General features: G+C 40.8%; 3 protein-coding genes across 3 annotated transcripts in view; 2 read left to right on the top strand and 1 right to left on the bottom strand.

The window, feature by feature from the left end:
* Positions 1-24,673, top strand: part of LOC146985107 (uncharacterized) — a 43,366-nt gene extending 18,693 nt beyond the window's left edge. The window contains exon 5 of the transcript XR_015036196.1: positions 24,528-24,673. The gene's annotated coding sequence lies outside the window, so the exon portion shown is untranslated. The remainder of the gene's footprint in view (positions 1-24,527) is intronic.
* Positions 5,717-7,021, top strand: LOC146985108 (putative G protein-coupled receptor 173). The gene has a single exon (XM_085782835.1). The coding sequence runs from the start codon at positions 5,732-5,734 to the stop codon at positions 6,950-6,952; it is 1,221 nt and encodes a 406-aa protein (XP_085638961.1). The 5' UTR covers positions 5,717-5,731; the 3' UTR covers positions 6,953-7,021.
* wdr13 (WD repeat domain 13) lies at positions 14,821-26,102 on the bottom strand. The gene is made up of 10 exons (XM_085782838.1): positions 26,039-26,102; positions 24,085-24,172; positions 23,717-23,948; positions 22,404-22,513; positions 21,584-21,714; positions 20,744-21,051; positions 18,275-18,455; positions 17,285-17,426; positions 15,783-15,901; positions 14,821-15,050 (listed from the first exon to the last, which is right to left on the bottom strand). Exons 2-10 carry the CDS (start codon positions 24,123-24,125, stop codon positions 14,866-14,868), a joined length of 1,449 nt encoding a protein of 482 aa, XP_085638964.1. The 5' UTR covers positions 24,126-24,172; positions 26,039-26,102; the 3' UTR covers positions 14,821-14,865.
* Positions 26,103-26,403: the final 301 nt, after the last annotated feature.

The raw sequence follows: 26,403 nt of genomic DNA, 5'->3' as shown, positions 1-26,403 counted from the left end.
ATAAGAATTCAAGTTGGCTGCTTCTCGCTTCAACAGTTTACACTCTGAAATGTTAATGTTTATTTCATTTCACAATAAAGTCAGCCATGTAGACATAGTACTGTTCAATTCTTATCCATTGTTGACATTTTCCTACACGGTTCGTACAGCCCTGAGTGTTGTTATCAAAATTGTATTGTTAACAGTGGCTAGCTTGCCTGTTTGTTTTGGTGCACCTTACATGTTGTTGTAGTTGTTGCATGGCTTTTTAAAAAAAAAAACATTATAAATTATTTGCATTGAAATCTCACATTTACACGTATCAAGTTGTTGTATGGTGATTTCCTTACATCAATCGTCCATTTTTCTGCCCTTCAGTGGCAAAGAAAACTCACAAATAGTGTTGAACAGTGTTGATGCAGTGTCATGATGTAGCTGCTACTCCAGATATTTTCTGACATCTCCCGGCTGTCTGATATCAAATAAAGACAAAATACCTCACAGTGTGTACAAAATAAATCATTTCTCATTTTTATTTTGTTCAAGGCCTCTGGGTATTTACATTGACTCAGGGAGTGAAATAGTCAGCAAGGTTGAGTTTTGTCAAAAATGGAGTTAAGCAATACGTATACTGTAGAAGAATATTTGTTCTTTGTGTAGAAACATGGTAGAAGTGTTCAGCTGCACTGTGAGGCTCCACCTGACAGTGCTAACATGCTGGTGCACCATCACCATCTTAGTTAAGCTTGTTAGCATGCTAATGTATACAAAGTATAGCTGAGGCTTATGGGAAATTCATGTTTGACCTTTGACCTGATGGAGACGCTAAATGAAATGACACAGAATCACCAAAGCTGTGACAGTTCAGTTCACCCCTGATGAATGAATGAATGAAATTTGGTACTAGACACATATCAGTATAATTATATTATATTATATTATATTATATTATATCTGTCATGTTATATGATAGGTTATTATGTTGTATTATGTTACTGAACTGAGGTATATTCTCTTCTATTATATATTATATATCACATTGAATACAAATGATAGTAAATCCATAAGTGCAAGGTAATGTCATATGTAATGTCATTATATTGTATTATATTATATTATATCTGTATTATATGATAAGATATTATGTTGTATTATGTCGAACTGAGGTGAACTGAGCTATATTCTCTTCTATATCACATTGAATACAAATGATAGTAAATCCATGAGTAAAAGTGCAAGGTAATGTCATAACGACACATATTTTTCAAAACATATAAAATGATATAAGGAAAAGATATAAAATAAAAACTCTTTGTGTATCCACTGTATGTTTTTTTTTGGGGGGGGGGGTTTACCCCTAACATGAGGACCCAGAATCCTTTGCTGCGGCCCTGTCAGGCCATCCTGTGTCAAATTTTTATATCTGTCGTGTTATATGGTAAGTTATTATGTTGTATTATGTTATGTCATACAGTATACTGAACTGAGGTGAACTGAGCTATATTCTCCTCTATGACACCCTGTGTCAAATCTTTATATCTGTCGTGATATATGATTATAGGTTATTATGTTGTATTATGTTATGTCACATACTGAACTGAGGTGAACTGAGCTATATTCTCTTCTATTATATATTATATTACATACAAATGACAGTAAATCCATGAGTAAAAGTGCAAGGTAATGTCATAACGACACATATTTTTCAAATTATGATATAAGGAAAAGATATAAAATAAAAACTCTTTGTGTATCCACTGTATGTTTTCTTTTTTTTTTACCCCTAACATGAGGACCCAGAATCCTTTGCTGCGGCCCTGTCAGGCCATCCTGTGTCAAATCTTTATATCTGTCGTGATATATGATTATAGGTTATTATGTTGTATTATGTTATGTCATACAGTATACTGAACTGAGGTGAACTGAGCTATATTCTCTTCTATTATATATCACATTACAAACAAATGATAGTACTGTAAATCCATGAGTAAAAGTGCAAGGTAATGTCATAACGACACATATTTTTCAAATTATGAAGGAAAAGATATAAAATAAAAACTCTTGGTGTATCTATTGTATGTTTTTTTTTTTTTTTTACCCCTAACATGAGGACCCAGAATCCTTTGCCATCCTGTGTCAAAATTTTTTATCTGTCATCGTGTTATATGGTAAGTTATTGTATTATGTTATGTCATACAGTAGGCTATACTGAACTGAGGTGAAAGAGCTATATTCTCCTCTATTATATATCACATTACAAACAAATTATAGTAAATCCATGAGTAAAAGTGCAAGGTAATGGCATAACGACACATATTTTTCAAAACATATAATATTTGTGTATCCACTGTATGTTTTCTTTTTTCTTTTCTTTTTTTTACCCCTAACATGAGGACCCAGAATCCTTTGCTGCGGCCCTGTCAGGCCATCCTGTGTCATTTTGGGTCCAGCCATCCCAGTGTGTCACCGTGGGGGTGGGAATGGGGGGGCTGGGGGCTGGAGCAGCACCGTGGACACCACCGAGGTTTGTTGTTGGTTGATGGCAGCCGGAGCTCCTCGCTACATGTGGAGACACCGTCATACATGAAGCCGGAGAGACGGAGAGAATAAAACATGATGAGAGAGAAGATGTGGCTCACAGTGATGCTGCTGCTACTGCTGCTGCACAGATCCGCCTCTCTCTCTCTCTCTCTCTCTCTCTCTCTCTCTCTTTCTCTCTCTCCCTCCCTCTCTCCCCCCTCCCTCCCTCCCTCCCTCCCTCTCTCTCCCTCCCTCTCTCTCCCTGTCTCCGAACAAAACCGACGGTTTCCGCGAATGTGCGAGCTGCCTCCCTGCAAGCAGCCATAATTGGGATTATTCAGGAATAATTCGCCTAATCCAGCCGTGTTGTTTTTGTTTTTTGTTTTTTTAGTTGGTTTTTTTCCTCCTTTGTTTGATATTCTGCCCTGTCGTCATCTCGACAGCGTTTTTATTTATTTTTATAGAGATTTTTTTTTTTTTTTTTTTTTGCAAAGATGTGGTGGATTTCCTCGTGACATCGCTGGATTTGCCTCACACAAAACAAAAAATGTATTTGTTCTCCGGTGGAGGCTTTTATTGTGGACGGTTAAGATGTAGTCCACCTTCGCTGGACGGCAGCAACAAAGACTGCATATTAACAGTCCGGGGGTAAATACATCCATCCATCGCCTTTTTCTTCTGTGACTCAAAGATGGAAAAAAGAGACGTATCGAGGCAGATGTCTGTGTGGACTAATTGTTCTGCTGCCACTGGCCAAGACGATTCATTTAGGGGATGCGCGATCTTTTTTTCCTCTCTAACGTCTGTGGGTGGGTTATTATTGTTATCATCGTTATTATTATCATCATTATTATTATTGTTATCAGCAGCAGCAGCAGCAGAAGCAGCAGCGGCAGCATCATCATCCTCATCATAAGCGTTGAGAATCTGACATCATTTTGGATACATGAACACAACAAGATATGTGTTTTTTTCCTATCGCGTCTGTTCCCAGCCCTCGATCTGGAAAAACCATCTTCTTCTTCATCTTCTTCCTCTTCGACGTGATGCAACATAAAATCTGTTTTCTCGGATGATATTCAGACACAGAGCAAATGAACACATCCCTCTCTGTGAGACAGTGAGAAGAAAAAAAGGGGGTGGCTGGCAGTGGATTTTTTTTAATTATATATATATATATAACCTATATATCTCTATATACATATCTCTTAAATGTGGCTTTAAGAGCAGAGAGCTCGTCCTGGATGGTTTTTTGATCAGCTGTTGATTATTAGATGCGCCTCTGTGCCGTCTTATGTTTATTCTATGTTGCTCATTTCGATTTCCATGCGATGGATTTATGCATAACAGGTGTTGTTTGAGCCGCGAGAGCACAGGGAGCAAGAGCACGAGGCTTTATGATGTGCTTTTTTCTTCTCTCGATTTGACAAACAAGAGAGACACAAAACGACTGGGATCCTCTTTTTCTTTTTTTCTTCTTCCTCCTTCTCTCTCTTTATTTGTTGTTGTTTTTATCGTCAGAGAAGAACAGATCATTCAACCCCCACCACCACCACCACCACCTCCACCTCCTCCCCCTCCTCCCCAAAAAATGAGGGTATGAAAGGTAGGTTATCATCTCTCTCTCTCTCTCTCTCTCTCTCTCTCTCTCTCTCTCTCTCTCTCTCTTTCTTCCTCACAAAAACACACACACATACACAGCCGAGGTGGTTTTGACACCTGTTCATCTGTTTTTTCCCCCCCCACTCCAGTCTGTGTTTCAGCCAGGGCCTAGCTGACATGGCAGCCATCTATAATCAGGTGAAATGGTATTTGTCAAGGTGGCAGAGAGCTGTTATGTTATGAATGGGTTAAAATGGAAAAAATATATATATACAGTATATATATATTTAAAAAAATTAAAAATCATATTGTGTTTCATGGCCTACATAGAGCAGCAGGCCCACCCAGATGAGCTATATGCATTATTACCACCTCATGCCTGTAAATGAGTGTAGCCTATTTCTATTATTATTATTATATGATATAGAAGAGGCTGCAACTCAAATGTGGGGTTTTTTTATTCATTTTTTTCATATTTAATCCTGTCGTCTTGGTATAAAGAGGCAGATTTCAGGTGGTTCAGCAGCAGCAGCACCGAGGCCTCACAGCGATGATGATGATGATCACACTGAAGCTCGTCTCTCTCTCTCTCTTTCTCTCTCCCTGTTGAGTAAAATTCCACACTTCACACATAGGTGCACGGTGGAAACCAAATGGCTGCCTTGCTCTCTCTCTCTCTGATCATCGTATGCTCATATTTGTTACTGTATGTGTGTGTGTGCTGCGAGTGTGTGAATGGCACCGATTACACCCAGTCTGCTCTGTAACACACACATGCATATGCACAGGGAGGAGGAGGAGGAGGAGGAGGAGGAGGGGGGAGGAAAGGAGAGGAGGGGGGGGGGGAAGCAGCAGCAGCAGAGACAAAAGCATAAAATGTTCTTTGCTCATTTTTTTTTTTTACAGCATCCCTTGTTGTTGTGTTGGACATAGCTACCCAGTATAGTGTTGGTTGGTTGGTTGGTTGGTTGGTTGGTTGGTTGGTTGGTTGTACTGTGTCTGGCTGCTCCATCCTCCATCCTCCACCCCCCCCCCCCCTGTACACCCCCATGCATTCACTCAAACACCCACACTTGCACAAAGTATGTGAGCTGTTGTATCTTAGCAACGGGCAAGGTAATTACTGAGAGAGCCAAGGAGCTGGCATGCTGTAGAGCTGCTGATCTGATCCCAGCCTCAGAGAAACAGGAAGGCAGAGATTTCCACTGTGTTGCCCAACACAGCACTTCTATCTATATAAATGTAAGTTTTGTCTGCTGTGTTTATTTAGGCTGGGCGACCACTGCTATCCACTGCTGCTGCTGATGCTGATGCTGGTCGAGACCTATAACACACAACGTTTATTTATTATTTTCTTTTCTTTTTACAGTGTGTGTCTCTTGTTCACAGGTGGTGTGCATGATGTGGACAAAGAGGAAAGATGAGTCTGCTGCCGTGTAGAAAAGATCCGTACGGCGGCCTCTCCTTGTAAAAAAAAAGAAAAAGACGAGGGAGCCGTGGGAGGTGAAGGAGGCTGTAGGAGGATCACTAGCGTTCATAAAGGAGGCCGAGGGAGGCGAGGAGGAGAAGGAGGAAGGAGGAGGAGGAGGAGGAGGAGGAAGGTGGGGTGGTGGGGGGGGGGGAGAGAAGGATGGCTAACCAGAGCTTTGCCATCGACGGCCCTGGCAGTCTGCTGGCCGTGCTGGCCTCGCAGAGCGGACTGGCGCGGGGCGGCAGCAGCAGCAGCAGCGGTGGTGGAAGCAGCAGTGGTGGTGGTGGTGGTGGAGGAGTCTCAGCCACGGATATGTCTGCCTACTTCAAGCTGGTCTTCTTGGGTTTGATCATCTGTGTGAGCCTGGTAGGCAACCTCCTGGTCTCCCTGCTGGTCCTGCGAGACCGGACTCTCCACAAGGCTCCCTACTTCTTTCTCCTGGACTTGTGCCTCGCCGACGCCGTGCGCTCGGCCGCCTGCTTCCCCTTCGTGCTGGTGTCCGTCCACAACAGCTCGGCCTGGACTTACAGCGCCTTGAGCTGCAAGGTCGTGGCGTTCATGGCCGTGCTGTTTTGTTTCCACGCTGCCTTCATGCTCTTCTGCGTGGCCGTCACCCGCTACCTTGCCATCGCCCACCACCGCTTCTACGCCAAGCGCATGACCATCTGGACGTGCGCCGCCATCATATGCATGGTGTGGACTCTGGCCGTCGCCATGGCCTTCCCGCCCGTCTTCGACGTGGGGACGTACAAGTTCATCCGCGACGAGGACCAGTGCATCTTCGAGCACCGCTACCTGAAGACCAACGACACGCTGGGCTTCATGCTCATGCTGGCCGTGGTGGTGCTCGCCACCCACGGCTTCTACGCCAAGCTGCTGCTGTTCGAGTACCGCCACCGCAAGATGAAGCCCGTCCAGCTGGTGCCGGCCATCAGCCAGAACTGGACCTTCCACGGTCCCGGCGCCACGGGCCAAGCCGCGGCCAACTGGATCGCCGGGTTCGGTCGCGGCCCCATGCCTCCGACTCTTTTGGGCATCAGGCAAAATTTACACAATCAACACCGGCGGCTGCTCGGGATGGAGGAGGTGCGGTCGGAGCGGCGGCTGGGCAGGATGTTCTACACCATCACCCTGCTCTTCCTGGTGCTGTGGGCGCCCTACATCGTGGCGTGCTTCTGGAGGGTGTTCGTCAAGTCGTGCGCCATCCCGCAGCGGTACCTCTCCATCACTGTGTGGATGAGCTTCGCCCAGGCCGGAGTCAACCCCATCTTCTGTCTGCTGCTCAACGAGGACCTGAGGAAAGTGCTGCGAGCTCACCTGCCCACCTACTGGAGGACTAAACAACACCTGCCCCAGGATGAGGCCTACTGCATCATGTGATGATATAGAGATATAGCTATCAAAGCGCTCGATGAGGAGAATGTTTCAGGTTTTAAAGGGAAAATGTGGAGAATACACTGCAAAAACTCAAAATCTTACCAGGAATGTTTGTCTTATTTCTAGTCAAAATGTCTCATTTCTAGTCAAAACAAAACAAATTCTACTTAAAATAAGACTCATCACATTAAAAAGTAGCTTGTTTTTAGACAGTTTTTACTTCTTTCAAGCATATTTTCACTTGAAATGAGTAGAAAAATCTGATAGTGGAGCCAGTTTTTCTTATTACAAGCACAAAAAACTTGTTTACACTGGTAGATTATTCTACTTATTTCAATTGAAAATTAGTTTGAAACAAGTGAAAATTATCTGAAAACAAGTTAATTTTTAGGTGATGAGTCTTATTTTTAGTGGAAAGAGATTAGTTTTGACTAGAAATTAGACATTTTGACAAGAAATAAGACAAATATTCTTGGAAAGGTTTTGAGTTTTTGCAGTGTAGAAGTGATATAACGCACCTTGGTTATAAGTGTCAGTGTCTGTTTTGTTGTTTTGCACAACAAAGAGAAAAAAAAATCACCTTTTTTTGCCAACAAATGCAGGCACAGTGCTACTTTATGAAGAAGAATGTCGATATTTGAACAAATAGTGCAGTTGTCGGGTGCAGAGGACAAAGAGAAAAAGCCTTGGTAACTCTTGAAACGGTTTGTATTTCTGTATGATTACGAATAAGTGGGAACGATCACAACAATCACCACTCCGACTAAGTGTGACAGATGCCATTTTAAATTGATGTTGCCTTATTTCAGAGGGACACGCCCCACAGTTTTTTCCCCCGACCGAGAATCATCGGTTTTTCTTGTGTCACATGCCATGCGACACACATACATACACACACAAACACACACAAAAAAAACAGACACACATACACACAAACACACAGGTGAAATCCTTGAGGAGAAGAGCCGTGGACTGTGAAAAGGAAAAGTGTTGATCAGAGCGACACTAACTCTGAAACACATCAAGGAACTAAAAAAAAAAGGGTCTTTATGGATTGATAGACAACAACCCCTGGACACCTTTTCATTGAATTCAAAGGAGACTGCAGAATATCGAATGGACTCAATAACCTTGGATACGTTTAAATAGCTGTTGTGAACCCAAGAAGCCCCTAACATGCTTGATTTTTTGGACTTGATTTAGGGCGTGTCAGGTTTCTTTGTATCATAAAAAAAAATTGCCTGTTTTCCTTTATTTGTAAACTATACATGTTAAGCAGATGACACTATTTTGAAATATGACTTGATTTGATATTGTATAGACTGTACAGGAATGTATATTCCTGCTTGTGTGTTTTTATATAGCATTTGTGTGTATGTGTGTGCGAGAAGAAGAGGTAGGAAAAAGAAAAGGAGGAGGAAAAGGGAGGGGAAAGAGAGACAGAAAGAAAGAGAGAGAGAGAGAGAGAGAAGTAATGATAGTAGAATAGGTTCCAGTGATATTGAGTCAATATGAAAGCAGCCTCATCTTGTGGTCTCAAAATCATGCAAAAATTGAACAGTCATCATATGGAAATTTATCCTTTAAATGGATTTCCATAATTGAAAATGTAGTCTTATTTTTAATGGTAATGTACAAGCAAATGTGAAATACAGATGGATAATGAAAAAGGGGAGGAGGGGGGGGCGGGGGCGAATAATTAGAAAAATGAACAATTGTACATTGCGAACAGGCCATAGGGTTTTATTGACTTGAATGATGATGTAAATTATGATGTTTTGAGAAAAAAAAATCATTAGCAAATGAACATTTATTTGCGAAAATGATGATCTTGGGAATGTTTTTAAAGTACTGTTATGCTCTCACGAGAATACGAAGAAGAAGACGACAAAAAAACGAATGAAGTGGCACTTAATGTGAAGGAAACTTGAATGTTACCAGGCCTTCTTATATCCCCCTCCCCACCCCCACCCTCAACCCCACCCCTGTACGTAAATGTCACCATTTGGAGTGTCTGGATCATCCGGATACGTTTAATATCCCAAAACGTCTCCAGGCTGGATACGACCCCAGAGATGTTTGGTGTACGGTAACCGGCTTAGCCTACATTAAAGCTGTCTCTCCAAATTAAGATTCATGTAATGCAAAAATGTCTGACCTACAGTATGTTAAGAAGACATACTACTAAGATATATTTGTGCAGTCAATTTTTCTAAACGCGGACACTTGCACACACAGCATACTGTATTAGCATGCATTTCCACTGCATTTCATAGATTCAAGACTGGAGATTACAACTTGTACAGATGTTGATAACGGGAAGACAAAAACGAAAAAGTGAACCGAGGTCCATAATTTTTACGTCTGGCATTCCTTCGCGAGATGATACCCTGTAACTGTACAGTTTACCTGAGGTGGTTCTTTTGCCCACTCATCAATAAAGACTCTACTTTTGATGCAATCTTGACTTTTTGAGCTGCCTGGGTGTTGAGGGAGAAAAAAAGAGAGAGAGATACAAAGAGAAACACAGGATGTAGCACAAATGACATCCTGCATGCATCTTAGTTTCCTGAATATGTGACGCATCGGTATTTGTACACTTCACTGCATGAGATGAAAAAGTCGTCTTGACTCTTTCCTCTCCACTGAGCAGCACTGACCAATGGCGTCAATGGGGATCCCTGTGATTTCTTTCTTTGTACAATAGTAGTCTACCAACTCCTCAAAAAAATCTGTAGAGACAGGTGGACAAACACAGAGAGGAGGAGCTGTGATGTCTGTGATTTCAAATTCTTAACTCACAGTCATACATCTGTCATCTAAAATATTCAAAATCCTCCTGCAATAATTATTAAGATCTTATTGCAAAATGAGCCCGATGACTAAAACATAATGTCGCAGTTCAGCAGAGAAGAGTCGTAAAGTCCAGAACATGACTAAGCAGAGCCAGACAATGTTATTCAGCACTTTTGATTTGTAAAGTTTAGCTTTAATGTAAAAGCTACTGGTTTAACAGACCAAGCAGGTCCATTTTATTTATGCCATTTTCATTTGTACTATAGTGCTCATGCCCCAGTATAAATATGATATAGGCAGTGCACTTTAAAGCTTAAATAATAAGCAAACTCAGTTCAGATTCAGCAGAAATATCACTTGCCTTGGAAATTACAGGTTTCATGTTTAATTTGTAAGGGGTTTCAGCAATTTAAGTACTTTATTATTTGGTGGAGGTGGAGGGGGGTTAGTGGTGGGGGGGCTGGGCCCCGGTACTACTTAATGTCTAGCAACGCCCCTGAGACCAAGTGAAGTATTTAACATGGAGGAATTTTATTTCTAGTGAGTTCAAGCTGTAATTTCATAATTCAGATTTAAAGCAGTGGTGGAAAAACAAATCGACCGTATTGCAAGGTCTTTGAAATGAAATGAAATTTGAAACATGACAGACATGATGTTATGTTTATTGACATTTATATATAGATTTAAAGCTTGCATTCAATATTGATGCTTTGAGGAAAAACATTTTTAATTCTAAGGCTAAATCTAGAAGGAGGGGATTGTAGCCTAACATGTAGGCTACAATGTAAATAAAAATAACTGCTCAGCCCGTATGATGCAATCTTTGGTGGAAACTGAGAAATCAATTTGAGGTAATAAATAAAAAAAATCACAGTTTTAAAGTATCAACAAACATAATTCACCAAATCTTAAATAACACAGCTGGTAATGGGGAGGGGGCGCGTTTTCCAATTCCACTGGGGAGCCGCAGGATGAGGAACATAAAGCGCATGAATAAAACACCTTGCGTACTGAATGGTGAAACAAATCATACTGACTCCACATGTACAGCGAAAAACCTTATGTAACCAACCACAGCACATATAATTACGCTTCTTCTGACATTATAAAAATAAAAACAAACAGAAAAGGGAGTGGGAAGAAAAAAACAACAACAACACATTTTCCACTCTCAATTAGGACCTGCTTGAAATCCAGCCATCGTATGACAGCGCGTGCACTCTCTCCATAAACAATTTTGAATTTGAATGAGATTAAACATCCATTGTCTTTATTTCTGTGGCTGATGCTGGAAGATGTTTCCATGGCGAGCAGCACTAGCATCATCTGTGTGTGTGTTTGTGTGTGTGTGTGTGTCCTCTAAAGTAGTCCAGGTTGAACGGGTTTTTCTATCTGTCTGCCCATAACTGATGTTGAACATTCATCTCAAGTTGCTTATTTTTAGTTTTTCCTTCCCACTTCTCTCTAAGATACACCACAACAAAGGCCGTCTTACTCATTTGTGGGGAGAAAAAAAAAACATATGCTCGCCCACTTGCACTGTTATGTTCTCAAGATCCAGGGCGGTGGTGGTAGCAAAGGCCTCGTTGTGGTGTGGTGGTCCTATTGCTGCACAGGAGAAAGTTTAATGTTGCTTTCTTCAATTGGTTTCTGTGTGTGCGTGTGTGTGTGTGTGTGTGTGTGTGTGTGTGTGTGTGTGTGTGTGTGTGTGTGTGTGTGTGTGTGTGTGTTTTATCAGCACCTATCCTGCCTGTTTCAAACAAAGCCCTGTCTTGACCTTCCCAGACAGCAACCATTCATTCACTGCAGCCCAACACAGCCATGCACGTTTAAAACATCACAACACCCACCCTCGCTATAACCTTGGAAAGGAAAACATTCAAGTCTGAAGGCTTTGAATTTGAGAATAAAGTGTTCGTTATTTCCCCACCAAAAAAAAAACCTTGCTCATACTCCTTCTTTATTCTGAATTTATTTTTCAACCCTTTTCCGCATTGATTAGGCTATGTTTTTCTTTTCTGTCTCTTGATGGTGCCAGAAAGTGTTGCAGACAAGCAGAGTGAGACTAATGTCTTGCAATGGCGTGATATTTTTGTCTGACAATGCAACGCTGCTGTGTCATTTCTATAATTTGTCTGGACCTTGGAAATAGAAAGCAGCACCAAGGGTCCGGAAAACTTAAAAAAAAAAAAAAAGAAAAAAAAAAGGTTAAAAACATTCAAGGCGAAACACAAAATTAGCTGTTTCACTTGCAAAAAAAAGAGAGAGAAAAATTTATATTTCCCTTACCTTGAAAAATACTTGAAAATCAAACAATATCTTAGGTTTAAGGAGAGGTAGCCTACAAGTGCGCCTTACTTTGAGGGCTCAAAATGCTGAAAATGATATGTTGGTGTGAGGATGATGTATTTGACTGAAAACATTCATACTGATACTTTAAAGGCTTTACAGGCTTTGATTAATGTTATTTTAAAGAGATAATTAGATACAAGAAAGCTATGAAAAAGGCTACAGAGCAGTGAGTGGAATATGCTAATGCTAAATGCTAATGGTAAGATGTAGACCTGATCGACTGAAAGTATAGCCAAGATAGGCTTAGTGGAAAATATTGATACTTTAAGCTTTACAAGCTTTGATTAATGTTGTTTTAAAGAGATAAATACAAGAAAGCTATGAACAAGGCTACAATACTGAGCTGAATGCTAATGCTACATGCTAATGGTAAGTCCACGCTCTGATGTAGGTCTGATCAACTGAAAGCTTAGCACAATATGTGAAAATTGCACTAAGTGTGTGGATATCCTTCATTTTACAGCTAAATGCTAATGGAAATGGTAATGCTAATGGTTGTCATCCTAGATTAACGTGGATGTCGCGTGTCATTGTGTTGCAGGAGCCTCATTGTAAAACAAAGCAGAGGACAAATTCAGATTTAGACCCGAGGATGGTGTTAGATGAACAATCAGTATTTGGATTTGGATTAACAATAGCTGTAGCTAATTTTACAGCAATCTGTTAGAGATATTTCACTCTAAACAAAACCATCAGTGTCATGGTGGCACTTGTTGAAAAATCAGGGGACGATAAAGTCTGTGGGGGTTCAACCACTTTGGATCATCAACGTCCAAATGTATAAAAACTGGACCACAGTGACCGACACTACCATGAATGTAAAACTGCACTTTTACAGCGGCTACTATAATTATTATCAATGTGATTTTTTATGCTCGACAGGCAGAGGGCTCGACTATTTTTCTCACCATAAAGGTCAAATACTATTGAACCTTTCAGCCTCTTGAGAACACACACAAAAAACAACATAAAATGATAGAATAACAAAAAAAAGGAGCTTATCTCATCACACACTATTATGGATTTAATTCCTAGAACCAAATCCAGCACTACTGTACATATTTCACCTTTTAGTCACTGACGTAGGGGGAATCCTGTGTAGATGCTGAGGACCCACACAGTGACTAACACTCTCCTACACTGTAGGTTTGACCACAGCTAAGCTCTTCTCACATTAGTATTTCCATTTTTAAAAATCCTATTGTTTCTGATGCAGTTTTGTGGGAAAAAAAAAGAAAAGACAACTGACAGTTACAGTAGTTTTATTCTGTATGTGCGTTAAATAAATTATCTGCAACCACACACATACATACACACACATACAGGTAAGTACAAACACATACTTAAAAACACACTTGTATACATATTTTTTTCCTGTTAGGATCAATTTGATATGCCTAAGATTGATTCTGAGTTCAATGTCATGCACATGTTTTCAAATGCAAACAGGCAATTGCAGAAGTGAAAGCAAAAATAAGGCGTTTTTTTTTCTTTTCTGTCTTTCTTTTACTACACTTGATTACACTGCTTGAATAACAGTTACATAAATAGTGAACTAGATCTATGCCAGAGGGACTGTCGGTGTGATATAAAGTGTTGGTTTCTCAGGGGGAAGATTAAGTTGCATCCTCTTCACATGAATTCAGTCATTTCCGTACGAGTCGGAGGTAAGCCATGACACATGCATGGGAGTAGTGCTTTTTCTTTCTTTGTTGGAAAGCAATTTCTCAGCTGCAGCTGTAGGAGGACTGACACACACACATACACACACACACACACACACATACGCACGCAGGCACACACACAACCACCCCTTTGAATCACTAAGACATCCCTACCACCTACACAGCATGGTGTTCTATCTGATTGCACTTGAGTATCATTACATTAAAACGTTTAATGCAGCCTGTTACATTCCAGTGAAAATCTACAGACTTGTTATTGGACGGTTACGGAGCAGCAGGGCACGTTTTTGTTTTTGTTTCTTGTATTTCTATGGAAGTGGATGGAAGCGTTTCGTCAGCCGCCGCCGCTGCCGCCCATGTACCCTCAGATGGCCCCTGGACATTTTTTCCCAACTCCCCACGGTCAAATGAAAGGTCACTGGGGCCTGATTTTTGGCAAGGAGGTGTATCTTTGGGTAAACTCTGGATGTCCCAAATTTCAGAATGAAAGTCCATTTTTTGGACCCGTTATGCACCCAAGACCCTTCGCTGGACAAAAATGTCCACCTCCACCTATGGGTTTTTTAATGTAAAAATTTTAACTAACAGATATCACCATAAAACTTCCCAATTGTATTACCCATATTAAGACAAATATTTTTTGTATTACAAGTTTTGTCAAATTTTATGTTTAAATATGTAAATGAGGCAATATCTAATGAAATATGCGCTAATTTCCAGAACCGAAATCTGAACAATGGATAAAGCCCCTTTCAAAATTCTTGTTTTATTTTGTTGACATATTAGAGTCAGACGTTTTCACCGAGGGGATTTTGGATATCTCTTTTTATCACTAAAATACTGTCACCAGCCCTAAAGCCCATAGAGCCCCATAGAAATTTTGTGTTTTTGCAGCTAAAACAACTGGCCAGGAAGGGGTTAAAAATGTTGAAACCCATGTCAAAAGTGGTTTTCATGTTTAGTCAAGACCCAGCCCTATATGTATCACAAATATTTGGGGAGTAACTGATGTCTAAATTGTGTCCAGGGGTCATGGATATGGTACAAACTGAAGGATCATCCGAGGGTTTTTTAAGTTGTCCGTCACTTTTGCTCTCGCCTCCAGATGATGACCATGCCGGTGGAATCGGCGGACGCCAGTAAACTCTCGTCGCAGTTGAAGCTGACGTCCAGCACCGGCCCACCGTGACCCTGCAGCTTGTTCACGATCGCCTTCGTGTTGCGTTCGACGTCGAAGAAATAAACGCAGCCGTCCTCACTGCCGGTCACTGCAACCAGACAGGAAAACAAGAAGTTGAAGTCTCGATTTTCACTCTCAAACTACACATTTATTCCTGTGACAAAAAGAATCCGGAGATGCTGCTGATTTTTTGACACAAGTGCTTCCCGAGTGTCTTCGCTGTTTGTCAGTTCATGATCCTTTTTGGAAATAATGTGAGAAACCTCCACGTTACTTAAAAAAACATCAGAGACTTTCTGCAACGATCATGTTACAACACGACTCGTGCGAGGGGGTTTTTCTACGTGTGAGGAACTTCTGTTAATTGGAAACACGAACCTGATAATTAAAACAGTGTAGAGCCACCACGAATAAATAAAAACTGTCGATCCGTAGGAGTTTAATGAAATGTGAGGAAAAGTCGAGTGAGGTGACGATCTTAGATCAAGCACAAGCGTCACATGACTGCTCTCATGTAAACAACTCGCTGCATAACGTCGGTGTCCTACATCTGTGCTGTTTGATCACTTCACATCCCTCTGGTAAATGAACCAGAGGGTTAATTTACCCAGCAACACACACAAAAAGGGGGCAGGTTAATGGTTGCTAATTTGTTTTTTTTTTAATCCGAAAGCAGCAGCGTGCTATTTTCTGCTTTCCCTTTTTTTTTTTCTCCCCCCCTTGCCTCCCTCCCCACACCGGATTTGCCTGCAGCAAGTAATGAACTGTGGTCCAATTTTCTACTCAAATATCACAGCAGGAGCGCTGACAGATATCTTACCCACACAGGCCCCCTGTCTGAAAGACATGAGGGGGCAGAAGATGCTGTGAACGAGCTGGGAGCCGTGCTGGATAGGGAAGCTCCTCTTCAGCTGCAGCGTGCCCTCGTTGTCCACCACCCTGCCAAAACAGAAACAGAAAAGGTGCCGCCATGACGACTGATGAGACTCGACTCGACGTGGACATGTAAACACACGTCCTCGTACGTGCTAACACCGGTCAAAATGTTATGGCTTTGACTTTTTGTATCTCACAGCGGAGGCAAAACCGACTGCTGTTGTTGATTTTATTATTATTATTATAACTAGGGATGTCACGATTATACATTTTCTTGGTACGATTATTGTCAGAGAAACAATAACGGTGTTACGATTATCACGATTATTATGCATTAATTAATTTCACAACACTATGAATGTGTAAAATCAAATATAGTCAAAATATAATTACATTACTCATTGTTTACACAAAATATTTCAATTATCTATTAATATATGACCAATTATTAACCCCCCAGGGGAAGCGTTTGAAATATTCAGGTCATAAATTGTCATCTATACCAAATGTTTGTGCTTATTTTAATTTTGTTTTGTTTTGTTTTGCTTTTTTTTAAATTAAAAATGACACGCTAACATTTAAATTCCTACCAATTCAATGTTACGTTAGCTAAATGGACCAGTATCTGTGCATTTACCTTTAGTTTTGCGCACATGTTTTGCGCACATGACTTCCAACATCAAATTTTTGTGAAAGTAACGGTATTTAGTCATCTTTACGATTAATTCATTGTGGCGTTTAATACCACGATTAATTGTGAAAACAAGTAATCGTGACATCCCTAATTATAACGTTTATTTAACCAGGTTTGTCCCATTGAGATCCAAGATCTCTTTTGCAAGAGAGACGTGGCCAAGAATGGCAGCACATAAAGTTTCAACACATTGTCACATTATGATAGACAAAAAAATAAATAAAAAAATACAAATAACAATTGAATTTTCAAAATTAGTTAAAATAATTTACAAGATTAGTCAAACATTTGCATTCAAATAAAACATTTGCACTCAAATAAAACATTTGCACTCCTGAAGCCTGGATGTAATGGAATTTATCATGGACTTGAATACATTCAGAGATACCAGACTTTGGAGTTTGAGCTCTGACGGCAAAATGTTCCATGTACTTGGAGCAGAAAATCTAAAAGATTTCTTCCCCATTTCTGTTCTCACCTTAGGAACAGTAAAATGACAAAAGTCCTGAGAGCGGAGACTGTAGGCCCTATTATTCAAGATTAAAAGGGACGATAAATAAGATGGATCTGAAGAAGAGCCTTGTAAATCAGCACATACAGTATAAAGATGGCCAATTTACTTTAGTGTATAAGACGCAATGAGTTAGAGCTCCACAGTTTGTAATAAACCTAAGAGCACCATGATACACACTATCCAGCATGTTGTTGATATTATTATTATTATTATTATTATTATTATTACTACAACTGACCTGTACAGCAGCAGCTTATTGACACAGGCGTTGACCAGCAGGGAGGGGTCTCTGGCCTCTCGGCTGATCCAGGACCGAGCAGATATGCTGCAGATGGAGCTGCCTTCATTCACCACCAGACGCTTGGCTTTGGTCAGCTTCCCTGTGGGGGGAGGAGAAGAGGAGGGAGGGAGAGGGGTGAGAGCAGGCAGAAACAGCAGAGATGCTATTTAATGCATGACATGATTAAAAAACAACAACAACAACAACACCTACAGAAGCAACCTACAGCCAATATACAATATGCAAAAGCGAGCAATAAGAATAGTGAACAAAGCAGGTTATTATGATCACACCAATGCAATGTTCATAAAATCACAGACACTGAAATTTTGGGATCTAGTAGAATTCAGAACCGCACAAATTCTGTATAAAGCACATCATAAATTACTACCTGGCCATATACAAAAAAACTTTAGTGATAGAGAAGGGGGATACGATCTAAGAGGGAGATGGAATTTTAAACAACCAATTGTTCACACTACTCTGAAAAGCATGTGTTTAAAAATAATTTAAATTTAAAAATAAGATAAAAATGTTCATTTTGGAAAGATACAGTCTTGAAGGTGGGGAATGATTTAAATGTAGGTAGGAATGATTTGACAAATGTTAAATGTCTATTTTTTGCTTGGTATTTGCTGAGTATGTACATGTAGGTGTGTGTATATGAGTGTAGATTGCATGTATGCTTGTTTGTTTATGTAAAGGTACTGTATATACATATATTTACATGTATGGTGTAAAGGTTAGGGCATCTATAAGCTTGTAGCTTCAGCCCTGACCCTTTCGATCAGCCGTGCAGCCCTGCTTTTAGAGGGATGTGTAACTGTTTTTGTGGTTCTATTTATTTATTTATTTATTTTTTGCTGATCGAAATAAACTCAAACTCAAACTCAAACATGATCAGTGGCGGTTTCAGCCTCTAGCAGGCGGAGACGTCGTTGATCAAACCTGTGGCCATGTCGAAGAGGAAGGAGAAGATGCTCCCCCTGTCGTCGCCAGCCCACAGGATCCGGCCCGGCGCATCAAAGGAGAGAGACAGCACGCGGCCTGTCAGCTTACTGGAGCCCCCCTTCACCTTCTTCCCAGTGGAGATGTTCACCACCTGCAGGTGATGCTTGCTGTTTCCCACCTGGATCACAGAAGCAGGGAGTGAGGACCTTCATTATTTCCCACTGGGAAGCACTCGAGCTCCCACTGGGAAAAGCACCGGCTGCGATATTTGCTCTTGTAATTAGACAGGTGGAAATGGAAATATATACAGTATATACACACATGTATGTTGAATATTACTGGTTTAATCTGATTAATCCATAATAAGAGCATTGAGAGGTTGTTTTAACTTGCACACAGAAGCAAATAACTTCCTCTGAAATTCCTCACTTTTATTTAAAGGCATAATGTGTAGGAATTCCCCCCATCTAGCGGTGCGGTTGCATATCAGAACGTATTCTTGATGTTGCATTCACGTGAAATTGGGCAGACGTCAGACAGACAACAGACGCTGCATGTAACAGGATAAACAAGCGTCTATGTAAACAAGTGGTCCGCCAGCACGAGGCAAAACAATACGGGCGTGACAATATGTTGTCATGGTGATGTTGTATTGTTTACCTGACCCACGTTTTACCGTCTTTCTCTCGTCGAGTAAAATGACATCCGGTTGGTTTGCCGACGGCCACTTATGTATTTGTAACGACTTGTAACAACTCATTCTAAGGTACGAGAAAGCTTTCATTTGTATGCGGGTGTGATTTGACTTGAGTGAAATTCGTATTTATGAAAGCAATATTTGAGTTTTGGTAATAAAAAGCCAAATAAGTTACACACTGGGGCTTTAAAAACAAATATCCTTCATGTTTCATTCAGTGAGGCGTAAATGGACTTTCACTGTTCACAGCTCTGCTTTCAGTTTGCTCTGCTCTTCAATTAAAACTATTTGAAGCCACAAAAGCAGTTAAGAGTTCAATCCAAAAAAAAAATTTCCAAGACATTTAACACTTTTTGTTTTGGCTGCAAAAGGCTGACATTTAATTCTAAAATTTTTTTACTCAATAATTGCACAGTGTCAATATGCACACAGTTATTAAGACTGGGATGAAAGGATGGTAATGGGAGGTTTTGACCGTGTGTGCAAAATGATGTCAATACACTTCACACACGCACATGAATGAAACAATGTTCTGAACAAAATAGAAAATGTGTGATGATGATTAATGAATCTGACAGCATATAATAAACTCTTAGGGAAAATAAAAAAGCTGTGGAAGTCATTATCTGCCTTTTTGGGGGTTTTTAGGACAGTTTTAGTTTATTTTCTCCAAAACTTGAAACTTTCTGAACATTATATGTCATAAAATTAAACTGCTGTGCTGGCTGTGACACATTGTTGTATTTTTATTTTATTTCAACCAGTCCTTTTCATATTTGAAAACAAACTAAACAATGACGCACAACAAAGGTTTTTCACATTGGTTCAAGTCTTTGGAGGAACAAAAAGAAAATGTCACAAAAATATGAGGCAAACTGAATATTTTTTATTGAACAGCCTCATAAGATTTGTCAATAAATGCAGCGATGCAGCACATTTCAAGACTATTAAAAGAGACAATCAACTATTTAGGGCCAAGAAATGAGCAGTTTAACCGCGTCGTTGACAATTAATCAGCAGCTGCTACTGACTATTAATTGTTTGCCATTCTTCAAGCAAAAAAAATGATCTGTGTCCAGCTTCTAAAATGTCACAATTCACAGTTTTTCTTGATCATATATGGCGGGTGAGGCAAATCACAGCTGTTTTAATGTAACATTTAGCTAAAGGAAATTTGTGCTTGTGTGAAACCATCTAATTATTGTTTAAAAAGAATGAATCTATTTCCCCCGTTTACAGGAGTATCAATTGCATGAGTCATCTTTGCCTACCTGTCCAGGACTGGAGGAAGAAAACTAGCTGGTAATTAAATCCAGTGCTTTCACTGAGATTAATGTGTTTGTACGATTACTTTACTTTACAATAAATGTTATAAACAAACACACAAAGATCCACCAGTGGTATCTTAAATATTCAAAACTAGTGTCATTTATCTTACCATAACCAAGCAGATGAGGATTTGAGGATAAAACAAATGTATTTACTGTATGTGATTAGTAATAGTGCTATCTATGCCTCCTCATTTATCAATTTTAGAGGCAAGGACGCAAAAAGAAATGTTAGATGAACACAGAACTTTGTTTATATAATAAAAAAAATCTAAAAATACAAGACGGCTAGCTGCGCTGGGATCTGTCAGAACGAAGCTTTTATCTAATCTGACATCACTTTTTAAAGGATTTCTAAGTGTAGGTCACAGGAAACAAACAGTACTAGCAGAAAGGAAATATTAGAGTGGTTGGTAAGACATTTTAAAAACAGGGACTCACCACGGTCAGATTGTTGTTCATGGGCTGGAAGGTGCAGCAGAGCAACTCGCTGGACTCGGGGTCTCTGACCTCTCTGATGCACCGGCCGTCCTCCGTGTTCCAGATGCGCAGCGTCCCGTCCAGCGACGTGGACACGATGATGTCGTTGCTCAGAGACCAAGCGAAGTCGGTGACGGGACCTCCGTGACCTTTCAGTGTCACCTTCACGCTGGCGGGAGGCGGGGACAGCGTCATGATGGACAGCGTGCCGTCCAGCGAGCAGCAAGCGAGGAGGTGTTTGTCATCGTTGGCGAACTGCAGGCGTGGAACTGAAGGAAACAAGGAGACGAAGATGAGAGGAAAATACACGTTTGCACATTAAAGGATGAATCTAGTGTTGTTTTTGGCGGCCTGATTTAATTTTAGTTTTAGTCTTTGTGTCAAACTGTCATTTTAGTTTTTATTAGTTTTAGTCACAGTCATACTCTTTTTTTTGTCTAGTCAAGTTTCAGTCAACTGAAGAGTCTTTTTGTCAGAATAATCCATGACTATTTTAGTCTAGTTTTAGTCAATGATTTTAATCTCTTTCTAGTAATGTAATTCTATTTAACCCATTTAATATAGTATAATTACCTAATATAGTATAGACGAAACCAAATCTTTCTTTTAGTCAAACCCATTTCACAATCCAAACATGGTTATCTTATTATTATATTATTATAACCTTATAGACCCAAGAATACATCCATTACAGACATGGAAGATGCTCAACATATTCATTTTCAGTTCCCACGCACTATATTTGTTGATATTTTGGAGAAACCCACTTTACACTCTCTCTCACAAACAAAATACACGTACCAGCAGAGTCGACATGTTGGTCAAAGATGTGGTGCATGCCAGCAAAAGCGTAGTTTTCGCTCAAGGTCGTGTCCCCTGCCATGGCCCGACTGGCCTCTGCCACCGAGGTGGGCACCAAACTGCCCGGAGGCCTGAGGGCGGCCAGAAGAGAACAAACCACCACGCACACGATCAATACAACAGACCTCACAGCACTCACCTACAGCTGACACCTCGATACTGGGTCTATCTGACCATTAAAACCAGAATTACACCCAGTGAAGCTAACACATGCAGCGGCTTAAAGGATAATTTGGTGTCATTACAAGTCGTTCCGACGAAATTAGCTCCAGCCGAGAGCCGTGTATATCCGTATAATGGAGTCTACAGGGCAGCAGAATGCAGCCTCTAAATAACACATTATCTGCAGAGAAACTCCTTCATTCGAGATGACATCTCCAGGTCAGAGGTCAGTAGGTCAACCTACAGACCCCGGATGTTGATAACAGCTAACCCCGGACTCAGAGGGGAATAGCACTAGCCTATCATAACTAAATATTGGTGAAATGAACGAGTTTTGCGGCAGATAATGTGTTATTTAGAGGCTGCATTCTGCTGCCCTGTAGACTCACATTATACGGATATACGCGGCTCTCGGCTGGAGCTAATTTCGTCGGAACGACTTGTAATGACACCAAAGTTATCTGGGTGAGTAAATGATCATATTTTATGCTATAAATAAGGTCCAGATTGTTAAAAAAAAACGGTAATTATCCTTTAAAGGGGGGGAAGTTAAATCACAGAGATGAGACAAGACGCTGCGTAGCATCCTTCCTGGTACCTCTCATCGTACACGGCTCGGTTCATCTGGGCTTGGAGCTGGTAGGAGCCTCTGCTGACGGACCGGCGGTGACCACGAGCACCTTGGGTGCGGGGGTCCTCCTCGAAGTCCTGACCAATAGGAGAGGAGAGGAGGGGAGAGGGAGGGGCAGAACCTCATAGCAGTGAGTACAAGAAATAGTACTAAAGGTTGAAACCATAAATTATAATAAAATAAATAACCATCAATAAATATAGAAAACTACCATGCAAATTTAAGTTGACGACACCGCCCACGTAGACGGGCAGCGCCAGCCATTTCAACCAAGCTGCTCAGCTTTATATTCATGGGCAAATGTTGTTTGGCTACACAACTGACTGATGGAAACTAAACTCTAGCCATCCATCTGCCTCGCATATGCTCTATTCTACAGCTCTGGAAAAAACACAAGAGACCACTTTCACAAATGTTTCTTAAAAGCATCTCTACATGTATGACAGTCATTCTTTTCTTTTCTTTTTTTAAATACCAACACAAACACAACTCATTCTACTTAATGAGACACTGATGAGGTCATCACCTGAACCACATCTGGTTTTATATGTAGGAAGATTATAAAAACCACTGCTGGGATTAAACAATTCTTGCTGTGTTGTTTAGGAATAAATATGAACATGTTTTCTTTGCATTATTATTATTATTCAAGGTCTGAAAAGACTTGATATTTTTTGTTATTTAGACTAGTTTAGTCATTTTCAGCCAATAAAAGCTCTAAATGACAATGTTTTTATTTCAATTTTGGGAGAAATGTTGTCGGTAGTTGATAGAATAAAACAATTTTTTTTTCAATTTAAAGCAGAAGTAAACGATCCGGTCGTTTTGGCTAACTTCTCGTCAGCCGATGGAGTTTGCAGTCCCCGCCCTCGTCCCTACGTCACCACATTCACGCGCATCCCTTGGCTGCACACACAGAGAGGACCACCCCTTTATGCCGTTCTCTCTCCTCATTGGATAAAGGTTGTAGGATACAAGGAAAGTTTTCTCCTCGGCTTACAGCAGAGCAGAGTGACTGACAGACCCGTGTTTCAGACCAAACACTCTATAAGTGATTGCTGTCGGAAGATATAACTATTGAAGACTTATATTAACACAAACATTCCACTTACTTCTGCTTTAATGTTACCTATAAATAGTAAAACCAGAGAAACTTATCATTTTGGGAGTGGTCTCTTAATTTTTTCCAGAGCTACACACACCCCAGTCCTTCTCTCTCTTTCACCTCTACTCCCCCCTCCTCCTTCTCCCTCTGTCCTATCTGTTTCTTTGGGTCTGACCTCCATGCGGTCCAGTGTGGTGCGGGAGCTGCGCACACTGCTGGCCCTGAAGCTGCTCTGCTCGGACAGCGGCCCGTAGCGCAGGGCCAGCAGCTGACTGCGCAGCTTCAGGTACTGCCTGCGCAGCCCTGGCTCAAAGCCACACTTGGCGTTCTCTCTGAGCAGCTGGCTGCGTCGGCGGATGTACTGAGTTCGGAACTGTGGGAACGTAGGCGTGCGGTAAGCATTGTACCTGGGGAGAGGGGCGAGAAGTGACACGCACACACACACAATAACTCACTAGTGATCCATAAGCAATTACACGTCTGAATAACTTCTTCCGTGTGTGTGTGAGAACTAATAACGGCTGCAGCCTGACTCAGTCTTACCTTGCGTCCACTGCCAAAACCTGCTGCCAAACTGCTGCCATTCCACAAGCACTCTGGGTAAAGATGGAGCCACTGCCAGGGCAGATCCCTGTGGAAACACACAACAACAACAGCAGCAACACAGCTCATGTTATTGTTATTGACTACTTACTACAACTACCGTAGTGTTGTTACAACTAGTGTTGTAGTCAAGACCACCGAACCCGAGACCAAACCAATGCAAGTTCATTTTCAATCAAAAACATGTCTCTATTCAGGGCCAGTTCTCATGTGGCTTGATATTTACATTATTCTTCAGCTAAAAAAAAGAAAAGATGATTTTTTTAAAGCCCCAGTGTGTAACTTATTTGGCTTTTTATTAGCAAAAATCAAATATTGCTTTCATAAATACGTATTTCACTGAAGTCGAATCACACCCGCATACAAATGAAAGCTTTCTCTACCTTAGAATGAGTTGTTACAAGTCGTTACAAATACATAAGTGGGCGACGCACCGAACCGAGGCGGCCATGTTGCATCGCCATTTTTTACGTTCAGTGGCAGCGTGACCGTAGGTAACCACGGAAACTCAGCGGAGCTGTCGGCTCGGGGAGAAAGTTTTCCAGGTAGCGGCTGTTAAAACTGTCACCACTGTGTAGTGTGAGGAAGGACGGAGGCACTGGTGTTGCATTCAGGTGCAGTCAGGCAGACGGCCGTCGGCAAACCAACTGGATGTCATTTTACTCGACATCACCATGACAACATATTGTCACACCTGTATTGTTTTGCCTCGTGCTGGCGGACCACTTGTTTACATAGACGCTTGTTTATCCTGTTACATGCAGCGTCTGTTGTCTGTCTGACGTCTGCCCGATTTCACATGAATGCAACATCAAGAATACGTTCCGATATGCAACCGCACCGCTAGATGGGGGTAATTCCTACACATTATACCTTTAAAGTATTTTTTTTTGGACAGGACAGTAGGAATAGACACACAGCAAAGGGCACAGGGCCCCTTTGCCTCTGTATATGGGGCGTCTGCTCAACTCGTTGTGCTATCCGACGCTCCAAAAGATAATTTAATGTAAAATCTATACCATATTTAACTGAAACAAAGTTTGGATTTAACAGAATAACACAGCACAGCAGCACACTTAAATTGACACTGGTGCAGCCAAGTCTTTCCAGATAGCTAGTTACACGAAAGCATGCTCTTTTGTAGAAACTATTTTAATTATTAAAGTTATTGAATTACATTACATAATGTAAAGTGAGCAAACGACAGAGAGAAACATTTGTGTTTAATAATAATAAAAAGATGTCACTGCAGCTGTGGTCTGGAGAAAAAAGACCAAGACCGTGTACAACATGAGACTGCAGCTGAGCTAACATGGATATATCACACTATTCTTTAGTGTTTTATTTATTATTCATTGATTTGATAGGTTGTGAGGGATGAGATGAGGCCAGGGCAAAGTGCCATTCAGATCATCAACTGTACGTTGTACTTTTAATATATTGACATATAAACTTGAAACTTGAAACACTCATAAAAAGTGAAATATCACCCATCCTCCTCCTCACAACGTTAAATGAAGTGATGAGGCAGATTGTGATACATTTAGGCAGCACAGAGAAAAAAAACACCTCGTTGTCATTTACACAACTGAGTCGTGAGGATAAAAGCGAAATAAAACTGAGATTTTGGGAAAGAATAAAAGGTCTGGGTTTGTTTTATTCACGCACATCATCATTACTGTATTTCTTTGACAGCCAACCTCGATACCACAGCCAAGCTAACGTTAGCCGCTACATCACAAGCGATGTCCGCGCTTAAAAACACAGATTAAAGGTTTATTCTTCGATGCACACAGACTAAGTCAATGAGATATGAGTTTATCACACGAGATAAAACATGCACTGTGACAATACAGTAGAGAAACACAGAGATATCTGGGTGGAAAGGGCTCACCTTCCTTAGCTTTTCTCCATCGCTGCTTTTTTTTTTTCCTTCTTCCTGTCAGGTCACGTGACGCCGTGGAACACGTGACGTCACAGTCACACTACTGATGTGGAGCCACATGAACTAAACTCACATGGTTTAGCATCTATCTATTTATTATTTATTTGTTTGTTTCTGCTTTATTCCTTTTCATTAAATCATTGATCTATTTATTTGTTGTTTAGCTATTTATTTCTGTATTAGCTTTTAAATTGTTTACAGGTTTCTCTAGTTCATCATTTCTCTTTTTTTATTTGATGTGTTGCTGTGTTTGATATGAATAAAGGGGGGGAAAAACCTATAGCCTGTATATAAAAAAAACTCAACTCACATGA

Source organism: Trachurus japonicus, chromosome 7 (assembly GCF_045865225.1).
Source record: "Trachurus japonicus isolate A0001 chromosome 7, Traja_1.0".
NCBI lineage: Eukaryota > Metazoa > Chordata > Actinopteri > Carangiformes > Carangidae > Trachurus > Trachurus japonicus.
This window is presented reverse-complemented; position numbering and strand designations above follow the sequence as displayed.

What these genes read in the sequence shown, in the direction of transcription:
- wdr13 (XM_085782838.1), bottom strand. Translation starts at nt 24,125, where the DNA reads ATGGCAGCAGTTTGGCAGCAGGTTTTGGCAGTGGACGCAAG. An exon ending in CCACACTGGACCGCATGGAG is followed by an intron (nt 22,514 to 23,716) that starts GTCAGACCCAAA and finishes CCTATTGGTCAG; the next exon opens with GACTTCGAGGAGGACCCCCG. An exon ending in CGAGCCGTGTACGATGAGAG is followed by an intron (nt 21,715 to 22,403) that starts GTACCAGGAAGG and finishes GGCCGCCCTCAG; the next exon opens with GCCTCCGGGCAGTTTGGTGC.
- LOC146985108 (XM_085782835.1), top strand. Translation starts at nt 5,732, where the DNA reads ATGGCTAACCAGAGCTTTGCCATCGACGGCCCTGGCAGTCTGCTGGCC.